Source organism: Nicotiana tabacum, chromosome 3, assembly GCF_000715075.1.
Source record: "Nicotiana tabacum cultivar K326 chromosome 3, ASM71507v2, whole genome shotgun sequence".
NCBI classification, from domain to species: domain Eukaryota; kingdom Viridiplantae; phylum Streptophyta; class Magnoliopsida; order Solanales; family Solanaceae; genus Nicotiana; species Nicotiana tabacum.
This window is the reverse complement of record NC_134082.1, coordinates 82,978,053-82,992,444: the sequence shown is the minus strand read 5'-3', so window position 1 is coordinate 82,992,444 and position 14,392 is coordinate 82,978,053. Positions and strand designations below refer to the sequence as shown.

The 14,392-nt window shown below is 40.0% G+C and overlaps 2 protein-coding genes across 3 annotated transcripts; both read left to right on the top strand.

Moving 5' to 3' along the window:
* The first annotated feature begins 4,725 nt into the window (after positions 1–4,725).
* LOC107815715 (putative galacturonosyltransferase-like 1) lies at positions 4,726–7,066 on the top strand. Its single transcript, XM_016641331.2, has 3 exons — positions 4,726–5,289; positions 5,842–6,397; positions 6,641–7,066. Exons 1-2 carry the CDS (start codon positions 4,732–4,734, stop codon positions 6,394–6,396), a joined length of 1,113 nt encoding a protein of 370 aa, XP_016496817.1. The 5' UTR covers positions 4,726–4,731; the 3' UTR covers position 6,397; positions 6,641–7,066.
* Positions 7,067–7,195: 129 nt separating this feature from the next.
* Positions 7,196–10,661, top strand: LOC142179458 (uncharacterized). Of its 2 annotated transcripts, XM_075249587.1 has the most exons (3): positions 7,196–8,057; positions 8,140–8,289; positions 8,365–10,661. In XM_075249587.1, the coding sequence occupies exons 1-3, from the start codon at positions 7,639–7,641 to the stop codon at positions 8,429–8,431; spliced, it is 636 nt and encodes a 211-aa protein (XP_075105688.1). In that variant the 5' UTR covers positions 7,196–7,638; the 3' UTR covers positions 8,432–10,661. The 2 variants fall into 2 exon arrangements, with proteins under 2 accessions (XP_075105688.1, XP_075105687.1); XM_075249586.1 differs by having other exon boundaries at positions 7,196–8,289; positions 8,365–10,660.
* The last annotated feature ends 3,731 nt before the right edge of the window (positions 10,662–14,392 follow it).

Genomic DNA, 14,392 nt, shown 5'->3' with positions numbered 1-14,392 from the left:
GAGCAGCTTGTCGACCATGGCAGCAGCTCGACGTGCTCGGAACAGGAACAGCTGGTCGGAGGAAAGGAAGCCGCAACGATGGGGTTTCTCCTTCGTTGGTCGAGGGTTTTTCCGGCGTGATTGGGGTTGGGGTCGCGAAAGAGGTTGTGTCGTTTGGTGGTGTTTGGACGGTGCTTGGGTGGTGTTCGACGAAGGGGGGTGGCTGCTGGGTAGCCATGGCAGCTCACTATTTTGGAGATGGAGAAGAAGAAGACAAGGGGAGGGGGGCGGATGACTTTCCTTAGTTTTTAGGGGTTTTTCTTCTTTTTTCTTTTGTTTTGTGTTGTAAAATGTAAGACAAAGGGGTTTGGGTCTTTTGGGTTATGGACTGGGTCGACCCAGTTCGAAATGGACTGGGTCGTAGGGAAGATTGGGCCATTTTTTGGGCCTATAGCTTGAAATTGAAGAAGAGGCCCAATTCCGACTTTCTTTATATTTTCGCTCTCTTTTCTTCTTTTGTTTTTCTAAAACTAAATTATAAAAATACTTAAACTATTATTAAGAACTAAATTAAGTTATAAAGGCGCAAATTAACTCCCAATAACAATTAACGCACAATTAAGTATTAATTAAGCATAAAATTGTATATTTGGACATTAAATGCTAAAAATGCAAACGATGCCTATTTTTGTAATTTTTAATTTTTGTAAAACAAATTTAATTACTAACAACTGTATAATTAAATCCTACATGCAAAATGCGACATATTTTTGTATTTTTAATAATTTAACAAATAAACATGCACAGACAAACATACAAATAGTTACACAAAATATCACAAAATATCACAAAAATTGCACACCAAGAAAAATTATTTTATTTTTGAATTTTTTGTTAGTAATTCTCATATAGGGCAAAAATCACGTGCTTACAGCACCTTCATTTTGTTTGGTATCTTCTGTTACCTTATTTACCATAGCAGATTCATCAAAGGTAACATCCCTGCTAAATATTACTTTCTTTGTCATAGGACACCATAAGCGATATCCTTTGACTCCAGAAGTAATTCCCATAAAAATAGCCTTCTTTGCCCTTGGATCCAATTTTGACTCCGTCACATGATAATATGCAGCTGAGCCAAACACGTGCAAAGAGTTATAATCTATGACAGGTTTTCCATACCATTTTTCAAATGGTGTCTTGCCATCAATAGCAGCAGATGGTAAGCGATTAATGAGGTGGCATGCATATGTAACTGCCTCAGCCCAAAATTCTTTGCCCAAGCCAGCATTGGACAACATACACCGTACCTTCTCCAGCAAGGTCCGGTTCATACGTTCTGACACTCCATTCTGTTGTGGTGTATGTCTAACAGTGAAGTGTCGGACGATGCCATCATTTTCACAGACCTTATTGAAATGATCACTTTTGTATTCACCTCCATTGTCTGTGCGAATACACTTGATCCTCTTGCCTGTTTGATTCTCCACCATCGTCTTCCATTTGAGAAAAATTCCCAACACTTCATCTTTGCTCTTCATTGTATACACCCATACTCTTCGGGAAAAATCATCAACAAAGGTTACAAAATAGTGCTTCCCACCCAATGAAGGTGTTTTGGAAGGACCCCAAACATCAGAGTGTACATAATCCAAAATGCCTTTAGTATTATGGATCGCTGTACCAAATTTAACCCTTGTCTGTTTCCCTTTGACACAATACTCACAAAACTCCAAGTTGCAAGCCTTTACTCCTTTTAACAATCCTTGATCTGATAGAGTTTTCAAGGATTTTCCTCCAGCATGTCCCAAGCGCATGTGCCATAGTTTGGTTGCTTCTGCCTCTTTGTCGTCACTGGATGTTACTGTCGCTGTCCCAATAACTGTACTGCCACGATAGCGGTACATATTATTATTCTTCCGATTAGCCTTCATTACCACTAGTGCACCGGAGCATACTCTCATCACTCCATTTTCTGCAATGATTTTGAACTCTTTTGATTCTAGGGCTCCCACAGAGATGAGATTCTTCTTCAAATCCGGTACATATCGAACATCTGTCAATGTTCTGATCATTCCATCATGGTTCCTTAATCGTATTGAACCAATGCCATATGAGGTAAGAGGGCTGTTATCCGCTGTGTGGATGACTCCATACTCTCCTTCTTGAAATTCCACGAACCAGTCCCTGTTGGGACACATATGATAGCTACAAGCCGAGTCCATCAACCATATGTCTGATGATGTTGATGACTCTGTTGTAACTAATGAGAAGTCTGAATCATCACAATCAGCTACATTTGAATCCATAATAGCCTTTCCATTGTTATGTTTGGCCTTATTCTTCAACTTCGGACAGTCTTTCTTCCAGTGCCCTTTTTCTCGACAAAAGGCACATTCATCTTTGTTGGGTCTGGATCTTGACTTGGATCTTCCCTTCTTTGTCCTCGTTTGATTTTGAGGACGACCCCTCACAAACAGTGCTTCTCCTTCTCTGCCCTTCTGTTTTTCTCGCTTTCTTTGTTCATAGCTGTACAAAGCCGAACAAACTTCTCTAAGAGAAACTTCGTCATTTCCATGGAGTAGAGTAGTTTCAAGGTGCTCGTACTCATCAGGAAGTGACGCCAACAACATTAAGGCCAAGTCACCATCATCATAAGTTGTATCCATATTTTGCAAATCTGTGACCAACTTATTGAAACTGGTGATATGTTCATTCATCGTGGTACCAGGAACATAGGTGAAGTGAAACAGTCTCTTCTTCATGTACAATTTATTTTGACTGTTTTTCTTCAAAAATTTATCCTCCAGTGCTTTCCATAATTTACTTGCAGAAGTTTCCTTTGTGTATGGATATTTCTGCTCTCTAGCAAGGTAGGATCGAATAGTACCGCAAGCAACACGGTTGATAATTCTCCAATCTTCTTCTCCAATAACATCTGGTTTCTTTTCTTCAATGGCCAGATCTAGCCCTTGTTGGAAAAGGACATCTAGAACCTCGCCTTGCCACATCCCAAAATGTCCGGACCTGTCAAATATTTCGACCGCAAATTTCGCATTTGACACAATTCTTGTCATAAGCGAAGATGCCAATGATGACGTGTTGTTGACACTTGATGTAGATTCTTCTTGTTTATTGTCTCCCATATTTGACACAAATATTATTTAATAGCTGACGACACAAATCAAGATTATTTCCTTTCTGATGTAGAAGATTAGACTAAGCTGCAACTACAGAGCATACTCAGACAGAACCTTGACTCAGTTACCAAGATAAATCTTTTCTGATGTGGAAGATCAGACTATGCTGCAACCACAGAGCATACTTAGACAGTACCTTGGCTCTGATACCAATTGTTGCGGAAGCCAAATGTATATAGTGTGAATAAGTCACAACTACTATACCAAAAATTATGACAACCACCAAATAATAAATAAGACAATAAAGCAACAATAAAGGGAACACCAGAATTTACGAGGTTCGGCTAATTTTGCCTACTCCTCGGACACAACCAATATTTTATTTCACTCCAAAAATACAAGTGAAATAATACTAAAGAGAGAAGATATAAATGCCTTAAACAGATGAGAAGGCAAATGAGAGGTGTGTTTAAATCTTAAACATTAGGCCTTCTTTTATAGGGGGAAAATCCCCCCAAATTTCAAGAGCCCACCGATGTGGGACAAATTTGCCAAACTTCAACAGGTTTTACCTTTTCCCTGTTTTTCCTTTTACTTTAAGTTTTAAAAAAAATATATTACACAAGCCATTTATAAAATACTAAAAAATATTTCTTTGTGATAAAAAGTACTACTAACACGTAACTTGATAAATATGATAACTAATTTGGTATGTATAGCAAATTAAACTACACCTAACTATGTAAATATTTTAACTTATTAATTTTGTTGTAATGTTTGAATTGCCTGAATAAGAGGGTAAAACGTACGATTAAAGAAACGAGGCAGATGTGGAACTACCCTGGAAATGGATGGCTGAACTAAAGAACCCTTAAAAATACAAGTATTTGCTTATCTCTAAAGAAAACAAACCGTATTGACAATTACATTATGTGAGGCAAGAAATACGTGTTGGCAGCGACATTGCCGCCACATGATACCAACATTTACGCTTTCATCTCCCAAGACTTTCCTACAAGTCAAATATTAGTCTTCTTTCTCATGTCTTTCCAAGAATTTTTTTTCTAATATCTACCCTCTAGGTATTGAATTTAAGTAGTATGCGTAATAAATACTCATACATCATGTCCCTTATAATAAGATAGTTACATGTAAACTTTCATGATAAACATTATTCTTATTTGGTAACCTGGTAAGATTGGTACTAAATGTATTATCACAAGTTAAACTATATGGGATAATCATAATATGAAAAGTCTATACAAGATCATTGAATATAACTTAATTTTATTGTAGCAATCATTCCTTATATTTACTTGAGTTTACATTATATATTCTCTGGCGATGTAAAAGAATATTTTACACCATTCGGTCATTTATAAGGTAATTATAAGTAAATTTTTAGGATAATCACAATTAGTTAGTAACCTGATAAACATGATAACTAAACTGCTATAATAGGTAATATTATACTTATTAGTTAGTAAGTATATATAGCTTAGATGCTATTTACTTTATTTACTAGGAGTAAGATGATATGTAGAGCCCATTTTGGGATTGACAGATACACTAGGCCTTTGATAGTTTGATATATATATATATGTGCCTGTTTATGTGTTTGTGTAGCTTCTCCATAATGCCAAAACTTGGGAGTTTCAAGATCAAGGCCTTTATTTCTCTTTTATGGACCATCTCCTTTGATGCACCTAGTGCCGGCGCTATCAATACCAAGAACTTGCATTTCAAAGAAGCCCCAAAATTCTACAACTCCCCAACTTGTCCTTCTCTTCACTTCTCCTCCACCGACACAAATAATGCTACCATCAACTCCACCTCCAATGGAATTTGCTTTGAAAATGCAGTAAATGTAGCCATGACTCTTGATGCAGCTTATCTCCGAGGGTCAATGGCTGCGATTCTTTCTGTTCTACAACACTCTTCTTGCCCTGAAAATGTTATCTTCCACTTTGTTGCTTCTTCCTCCGCTGACACTAATTATCTCAACATCACAATTGCTAATTCATTCCCTTATCTTCATTTCACAATTTATCCCTTCCAAGATTCCGGAGTGGCAGGATTAATTTCTACATCCATTCGTGCTGCATTAGACTGTCCTCTTAATTATGCTCGAAATTACCTCGCTGATCTTCTTCCTGGATGTATCCAAAAGGTTAGTTTACCTCGATTTAGACCTTGTTCTATGTTTTAATTAATTTCTTTTTGAATGTTGTTTATTTTCTATGCTGAAATTAAAATGAGTAGCGAAGGGAAATTTAACCCTTAAAATATTATTGCTGAAATTAAAATTCGATCTTTGAAAACACTTAGAGGAACTGGATTTATATCGAGACCAAAGGTCGTTTGTAATGACCGAAATGATAAAATGCGAAGAAAAAAATGCCATCGCTAAAAGGAGGTATATGGCAAGAATTCAGGTACAGTAGCAGGCATTCTTGGTCACTAAAGGGCTTTTTAATTATCGACCAGAATAAATTCCTGTCGTATACTTTACGTGGCTTTTAGACTGGCAATGAATGAATTTTTTGTCGGTCGAAAATAGCAACCGGAAAAAGGAATTTTAGCGGCTGCATTTTTACTTGCTAAAGGGCATTATAAACCAAGTTTAGTATTACTCTACTAGAATTTAATAATTATTTAAAGGAGAAAATTACACTTAATTATTAGTATCAATCCCTTTCTAACATATTTGTTATCCATGTAGGTTGTGTACCTGGATTCAGACCTTGTTCTCGTAGATGACATTGCCAAGCTGGCAGCAACACCTCTAGGTGAAGAAGCAGTTCTAGCAGCACCAGAATACTGCAATGCAAATTTCACTACTTATTTCACCCCCACTTTCTGGTCAAACCCTTCGCTTTCTTTGACTTTCGCGAACCGAAAACCTTGTTATTTCAACACGGGTGTTATGGTGATTGATCTTGAAAGATGGAGAGCTGGAGATTATACAACAAAGATTGTAGAATGGATGGAACTTCAGAAGAGAATGAGGATTTATGAGTTGGGTTCGTTACCACCTTTTCTGCTTGTTTTTGCTGGAAATATTGCTCCGGTGGATCATAAGTGGAACCAACATGGTCTTGGAGGAGATAATTTCCGAGGTCTCTGCCGGAATTTGCACCCTGGTCCAGTGAGCTTATTGCATTGGAGTGGAAAAGGGAAGCCGTGGGTTCGACTCGATGCGAGCCGGCCTTGTCCATTAGATACCCTCTGGGCACCTTATGATCTGCTGCAAACACCTTACGCTCTTGAATCATGAGGTAAAGACTCTACACTATATATCGGCATACTTTAACCTGTTGTATCAAATTATTTGTCTTATATTCTAGGTTACTGATCCCACTTATTACAGACGATTAATTATATATAGCTATACATAAAAGTTATTTGTTTGCAAACTTTGCATTTTCTATATGCACCTTTCTTTTTTTGTTAAATCACATATCTTATTGAAATATTCTTACAGTCCGTTAATGTACTTAATTGATTTCTTTGATCTTCAGATATCCCAGAAGTTGGAGCACAAGAGAGAGTATAGAGATCGATCTGTATCTTGAGATCCTCCTCGATTGTGTTGTGTACAGTAGTAAGCTAGCGTTTCTTTTTATGGAACGGGAATGACTAAGGTGAGGGCTGTTTCTTGTACGTATATTGGAGACGAGTGCACAGTTATTGTTGGGAATTTTACTTTGCTATACTTATTAGATCGAAGAGTACTATTTTTGAATACTCAGTGAGGAGAAAACAGTAAATGACACTAAAGTTTACTGAAGAGAAAATTGGCAGTCAATGTTTTTCCCCTTTTTCGGTAGCATGGCATTGTTCGCCAGTATTCAGAAACAAATAGATCAATACTAATTATAGTATACTCGAGTACAAAAGAGAATTTGTATTTGTTTCTTGGAAAATTGGATAAGTAATTTGGATCATTGTAGTAAGATTATCATACTACGGCTAGTATATTTGAGTCCGAAACCTTTTTAATTATTTTTTGGACAAAAAATACTTTTGTACTACTTTAAAAAAAAAGTTACATAAACGAGTAAAACGCAGTATTATACTGCATGTTTTTTTTTTTGTAAATCGCAGTACTATACTGCGTTTTACTAAGATATATTTGTAAAACGCAGTATAATAATGCGTTTTACATTAAATAATTGCGTTGTACTCTGGTTTTTGCCCCCACCAATAATGAACTGACATAACAATAATTCAATACATAAAACGTAGTATTGTACTGCGTTTTACATAGAAAAATTCTACACCCCAACGTCGGACTTGCCTTATTTAAAGGCGTTTCAATTTTATAAAAATTCATTCAATACTTTATTTCAAACTTACGTTCATACTTCTCTCTTCTTCTTATCAATTATTTTTTTACAATGTCTGAAGTGGCAAAAATAAGGGTTTCACTATATTGGGGGGGGAGGGGGGGTGGTTGTGTTGGAGAATAACTCTGTGAGGTATAACTCACCTCCACAATGTTAAATTGCCGCTTACTATGGAGTACGATAAATTGGTATCGTTGTTACGTAAAAAAATGAATGAGAGGAGGCGTTCGGTTAACCTTAAAATAACCGGTAGATTTCCGTATTCAGTGATTCCACAGGGGTTTGCTTATTATTCTGAGTTTAACATCGAGGATAATGAAACTCTTAGAGATTTTTTGCTGATTCCGGCTGAATATAGGGAATTTATTGTAATAAAATTATTGGAAATGTACGTCAAGGTGGAAGACGTTCCCAATAATGAGGGCGTGCATAGTAGGGATAACCCCCAGTCATCGGGTGGTTATTTTGGAGCAGTTTTTGCCGGACATATTGGTGATGAAAAAGCTTGCCTTGATTTAAACTTGTCACCACCGGCGAATGAGCAGCCACAAAATAATTTTTTGACTTTAGATAATCAACAAGACGACTGGTAAACTTCAATTTTACTATGCTTTAGCGATGTTTAATTTATGTTTTAATTGGATTTGTATTAACACTCATATTTTTCATAGGGGGTACCGTCCGGATATGAATTTTACAAGTTATGACCCTGCCCCTAGTTGGAATATGCGTAGTTCTGGAGTATTGGACCATGGTGGTCCATCTGGGAGTCATCACCAACAAGAAAATATCCATCATGAAACGTCAAGACAATATGACTTGTAAGTAAAGTGATATAGCTATATCTAAAGTATTTATCTAGTTGGGTAACTTATCATTTTGTTCTTTATGTGCAGTGAAAACGAGCTTCTTGAAGCTCCTGAACCTCACACAATTGCCCATAGACGACGTATTTACTCGTGATTTGGCAGATGCGCAGAGTCAGGAAGATGATAGTGATTATGACAACAATGCGGATGAGTCTGGGGATGACACACCCTTCCATGATGAGGGTGATGAGGAGGAGGAAGTGAATGTTGAACCTGAGTTGACCAGGGAGCATGTTCCTCCACCTCCAGCTAGACCAAGAGTGTACGAGTCCCATATGCCATTTCATGAGCGAAATATTCCCTACCTTGATAATTTGCCAAGCATGCCGAACGTGGATGCCCTCACAAGGGATGATGATGAATTTCGGTCAGCGATGTGGGATGAGTCTAGACCAGCTGTTCTGACAAAGGGCATGTATTTCCCCGATAAAGCTCGCCTAATTAGGGCTGTAAAAATCTACAATATAAGAGAGTGTCGTGAGATGACGGTAAGTGAATCAACTAGGGAGAAATACAAGGCTGTATGCCGTAGAAACTTTATGGGTTGTCACTAGATGTTGCATTCCACCAAGAAGAAATCAGGTTTGTGGAAAGTGGGTAAATTTATTAGCGAGCACAGATGTGAAAGCGACACATACAATGAGAATCACTTCAACTTGGATGTGGAATTGATTTCTCTTGTCTTGATTCCATATTTGGAAGTGTCCATTAGGTTCAAGATTAAAGAGTGTATTACAGCCGTCCACCAGGAGTATGGTTGTACTATAACCAAAAGAAAGGCATATCTCGGTCACAAATTTGCCTTTGAACTTATTTATGTCGACTGAGATAAGTCTTTTTCAAATCTGCCCAGGTACATGGCCGCACTGCAACACTTTAACCCCGGGACTGTTGTTGAATGGTGGCGTGAGCGGAGTCCGGACAGAGCCGAATATATTTTCAACTATGTGTTCTGGTCATTTAAACCAACAATTGATGGTTTTGTGCATTGTCGTCCTGTTATTTCCATAGACGGTACTCATGTCTATGGAAAGTATGATATTAAGCTTTTGATTGCAGTTGCAGTATATGCCAACGGGCAAATATTTCCACTAGCTTTTGCCATATGTTCCAACGAAAGTGAAGAGACATGGACGCTTTTTTTGAACCACTTGAAGCAGCATGTTGTCAACAGTGTTCAGGTATTTGTCTAATATCTGATCGGCATGGTGGTATTTTAAGTTCTGTACGACACTTGCCTGAATGGCAGGAACCATATGCATACCACCGTTACTGTGTGCGTCACCTGAAGGCCAATTTCCAGAAGAAATATCCTGACAAGGCATTGCATGACTTAATATGGCTGGCTGCAACTGAGCATCAGCAGTGCAAATTCACGAGGCGCATGGAAGCGATCCGGCAGTTAGAACCACGAGCCTATACTTGGTTGATGGGGCATGAGCTTCACATGTGGACATTGCATGCTGATGGCGGCAGACGATGGGGAGCCCTCACTACAAACGTGTCGGAGTCATTAAACGGCTTGTTGAAGTCTGCCCGTGGACTGCCTGTCATTGCCATGGTCCGCATGATATTCAAACAGAGTGCGAAGAATTTTGTTGAAAGGCATGCAGCTGCATCAGCATTGATGGACAGGGGAGTTCAATTTATGCCAATACCCATGAGAAGATTTGAAAGGTCCAGGAGGCGAGCACATTGGCATTCATTTCTTCAGTACGATCATGAACGAGGTGTTTTTGAAGTTAAGACCGCTATCCGCGGACACCGTGGGAATAATCTACAGATGGTGAATGAAAATAGAAGGTTATGTTCATATGGGGAATGGACCATCTACCACATGCCGTGCACACATGCGTTGAAGTGCTTGCAACAAGTTGGATATGGGGCAACAAACTATATTGATAGGCAATACAATGTTGCTGCATACATAAAAACGTATAGTGGGAAGTTGCAGCCATTAGGTGCTGAGCATTATTGGCCATCGGAACCTTTTAAGATGGTATGTAATAAGGACTATTTGCGCAAGCTGCAAGTGCAAAAGAGAACGCGTATACGGAACCAAATGGATGTTGGTGACACCGTTTATGCGCGTAAATATGGCATAAGCTCGCAAACAGGACACGACCGTCGTAAATGTCCTTCAGGTGGTGTGCGTGGCGGTGGTAATCCGGCTCCTGGTGCAAGTTCGTCGAATGTACCCAACTATCAAGGATACCCCTAGCCTTTTATTTTGGTATTGTTTTTTGTAATACATGTTTTTACTTGTGTATGTTGCAATATATATCAAATAAAATTATGTCCCACAATTTGAAATGAGTGAAGAAAAAGCTGTTTAATTGTAGGAAATGTAATATGTAAAGCGTGGTTTGATAGTTTCATATGCGCAACACAAGCACTTAAACTTAACTTGCACTTCAATTAAAATAAAGCATTACTACAACACAAACACAAACATAACAGGCCAACATAATAAAAATACATGAAATATGAAAAATACACTAAACACATACAAGCAAATGTTTAGTCCCGGTTGCCATTTATTCTTCGCTCCAACCACTTAAATCGTTCTTCGATTCGTTCTTTTTCTTCTTCTACCTCTTTCAGTTTCGCCTTCACCTCCGCAAGTTCCCGTTTATATTTTTCTTTTCATTCCTTTTGTGCTTCACAATTCCATTGTGCTTTCCATTTTTCTTCTCCCACCTCCTTCAGTTTCGCCCTCATTTCTACAATAATTCTATCGCTTTCTCTTTGTGTTTCCCGCTGGCATAAACACATATTATGAAGAAACTGCAGTTGTTCTCTGTAGCATTCCTGATAACATGGTTCATCAACCCATTCCTGAAAATCACAAATAGGTTCGTCGGAAACCTTGTATAACTGGTTCATACAGCACCAGTAGCGGTGTCCAACTTCACCATCATCCCAACAATTTTGCATCGAGTATTCTTTTCCACAGTTGCACTTTGGTGCACGAAGAGGTTGAGCCATTTGATGAAATATTTGCTTTTAGTAAAAAAAAAAACCTTACTTTTAATGAAATATTTGCTTTTACTAATTTTTGAGCACACAAAATAACTATAATGATGCCGTTATTTATAGGCGAGACAAAATACATAAAGCGTAGTATAGTACTACGTTTTATGGAGTTGTCTTGTCGTTCTGAAAAAGATAAAAACCATGTGAAAAAGCTGGTTTATCGCAGAAAAATTTAACACATAAAGCGTAGTATAGTACTACATTTTATGGAGTTGTCTTGTCGTTCTGAAAAAGATGAAAACCATGTGAAAAAAGCTGGTTTATTGCAGAAAAATTTAACACATAAAGCATAGTATAGTACTACGTTTTATGGAGTTGTCTTGTCGTTTTGGAAAGGATGAAAACCATGTGAAAAAGCTGGTTCAACTATCCTTTGTGCAGTGATGGTTTTAGTTCTAGTATAGTACTACGTTTTGCAATGTTTGTGTTTCTTGTGTACTGTTTAAGTAAAACTGCTGTTCAAATGCAATTAAAATATAAATGTTGTTAAACGATAATTGTTATCATTATATACATAATGCACTATTTACACAAACTAAAAACCTAAGTAAATCAGTGAGTCCCGCAGCCTGTGTGCTTCAGTGCTGTTGCTGGCCTGAGTCGCATCCCCTGTCGCCCGGGTACACTATCTGGATCATCATCATCAAGCCGCCTCTTTATGTGAGGATGTGCAGCAGCATCGACACCACAACTGGCAGGATCGGAAGAATAGGCCGTCGGGCCGTCAGCAACCTACAAAACAAGTACTAATCTTAGCATGTGACAAAGTATATTTGTATTGTACGTGTTAAGTCAAAAAATATATTCCCACCGTGGTCTCGTCGGCCTCCTGAATATACGCATCAGTGGTGTCCTCATCAAAGCATGTAGTGGCCTCAAAGATGGGCTGGGACGATGCCTTCATAAGAAAGTTAAAAATTAATTAATGGCAGCTCATTAAGGAAAAAAAAACAAATTGAAATTTTAAAGTAATACAAACATACCTGTGCCTGTGATAGGTCCGCATCAACCGTCGGGGATGAGGCATAACACAACCTGCGTCCGCCATCCATGTCCCGGGTGGGCCGATCCTCAGCTGCGGTAGATGGGCATGCAAAGTACTGGTCTACATCCCCGTCGAATGTACCCGTGATCGACAATGCTCCTGATGGGGTGACCTGCGATGCTGGCAGAGATAGCTGAAGGCTGTACGAAGGCATACTGCTGGAAGGCTCATCTTGCCGAGATATATAACCCGGCTGATCATCTCCAAGCGCCACAACTCCAAAGTCCTCATCATGTCCCTCAACAGGTGGGTCGACAGGTGCCTCAACGCCCCCTTGCTGGGGACCACCTCCTCGCCGTCCCCCGCGACCCCGTGGAGCACCCCTACCTTGTGGGGCACCCCTCCCTCGTGCCCTACCCCTGCCTCGTGGGACACCCCTACCCCTATGGTAGTCCTCTGGCGCCATATACTAAGCCTCGTGGTCCAACCTCGCGGCATCTCTCGCCTGAAACAGGGTCCGACGAGCCAACTGTGCCACCCGCCGGCCATAGTCAACGACTGCAGGGATGTCGGTATGCTGCTGCATCTCCTGTCCCAACTGGTAGAGGTGATGATGCCCAATAGCCTGTGAAATATTTAAAATATTAATTAAATAACGCAATATAACAATTATACGATATTAATAAGCCAAAAAACATATCAGTGCCTCGTGTCTCCCGGCGTATGGTTTGTAGCGCTCGCCAAGTACATGAATGGGGTTCCCGATAATCAGTCGGGTGTGACGGTGGTACATTGATGCATAGATATGAATAGTGGCCTCCTGGGTAAATGTAGGTGCTGGCGGAATACGGTCAGCTCGGTGCTCCTCCCAAATAAGGACCTACTGCTCCAACCATCCCATATATATATCGTCCAGCCTGGCACGGTCGTCCCGCTGATAGTGTATAGCCACCCATCCAGGATCCCTAGGTATAGGCTGGGGACGGTGAAATTGGCGAAGCACACGCTCTGTGGCATGATACTCAACCATATCGAAGAAGATCATCGGGACGGAGGTGCTCCAAAGCATTCGATCGACTGAGCAATAAAAGGGCAGCTGAGCTACCAACTCGTCGCTGTATGGCATCCAGATGAACTGCCAAATAATAACATAAAAGTGAGTATGTGCAACACAACTCAATTTAAACAAGTAAGTGTAGGTACATATCTACCTGTCCGTCCACCACCATATCTAGCACATCCCTGATAAGGGGGAGATTATGATGAGCATCGGTCCCTCGGTAGTTCCCACGCCGGAGAATCCACCTAGAAGCTAGAGGGAGAAACGGATAAGCCTCACCAGGTGCAAGTGCTGGTAGAGGTGGCTGCAACGGCATGATCCACTGCCAGGCCCAAACCTAAGATAAAAGGTTGATGTAAAATTTATGAGTCATTTCGACCATATAGAATTCGAAGAAATGAATAGAGTATTCGAAAATGTTGTCACCTGTAGGAGGGGCAGAAAACCACATATGTCCACCGCTGGGCCCATGCTCGCCCGGCACATGCTCCTATACAGGTATGCGAGAACAGTAATACCCCAACTGTACTGGGGTAAACCATCCAACTCCTGAAGATGATGGAGAAAGCGCATACTCACTTTACTCCCCGAAGTGTTCGGGAACAAGACACACCCAAAAAGTAGGAGCAGCGTCAACCGCGTGTACCTCTCAATATGGAGATCCTCCGTCTCGCCGGTAATGTCTAGGTGCAAAAATGCCATATGATCTCTGATGGCTGACAAAGCAACGCGACTGCCCCCAGCGTCACCCTGAGGTCTATAACCAGTAAAATGCATCATCATATCCAAAAATTGTGCACGCGTCATGGATCTAATGTACTGGGGCAGTGCTACGGCCCGTCCATCTACGCGCAGCCCGTACAAAACCTGAACATCCTCCAGCGTGATGGTGGCCTCTCTAGTGGGCAAGTGAAAAGTGTGTGTCTCCGGTCGCCACCGCTCTACCAAGGCCGTGATGAGAGACCAATCAAGAT

Excerpts from the sequence above, each read along its gene's own strand:
- LOC142179458 (XM_075249586.1), top strand. The coding sequence starts at position 9,467 with ATGGACGCTTTTTTTGAACCACTTGAAGCAGCATGTTGTCAACAGTGT.
- LOC107815715 (XM_016641331.2), top strand. The coding sequence starts at position 4,732 with ATGTGTTTGTGTAGCTTCTCCATAATGCCAAAACTTGGGAGTTTCAAG. Across the intron at positions 5,290-5,841 it reads TTCCTGGATGTATCCAAAAG|GTTGTGTACCTGGATTCAGA; the intron begins GTTAGTTTACCT and ends TTATCCATGTAG.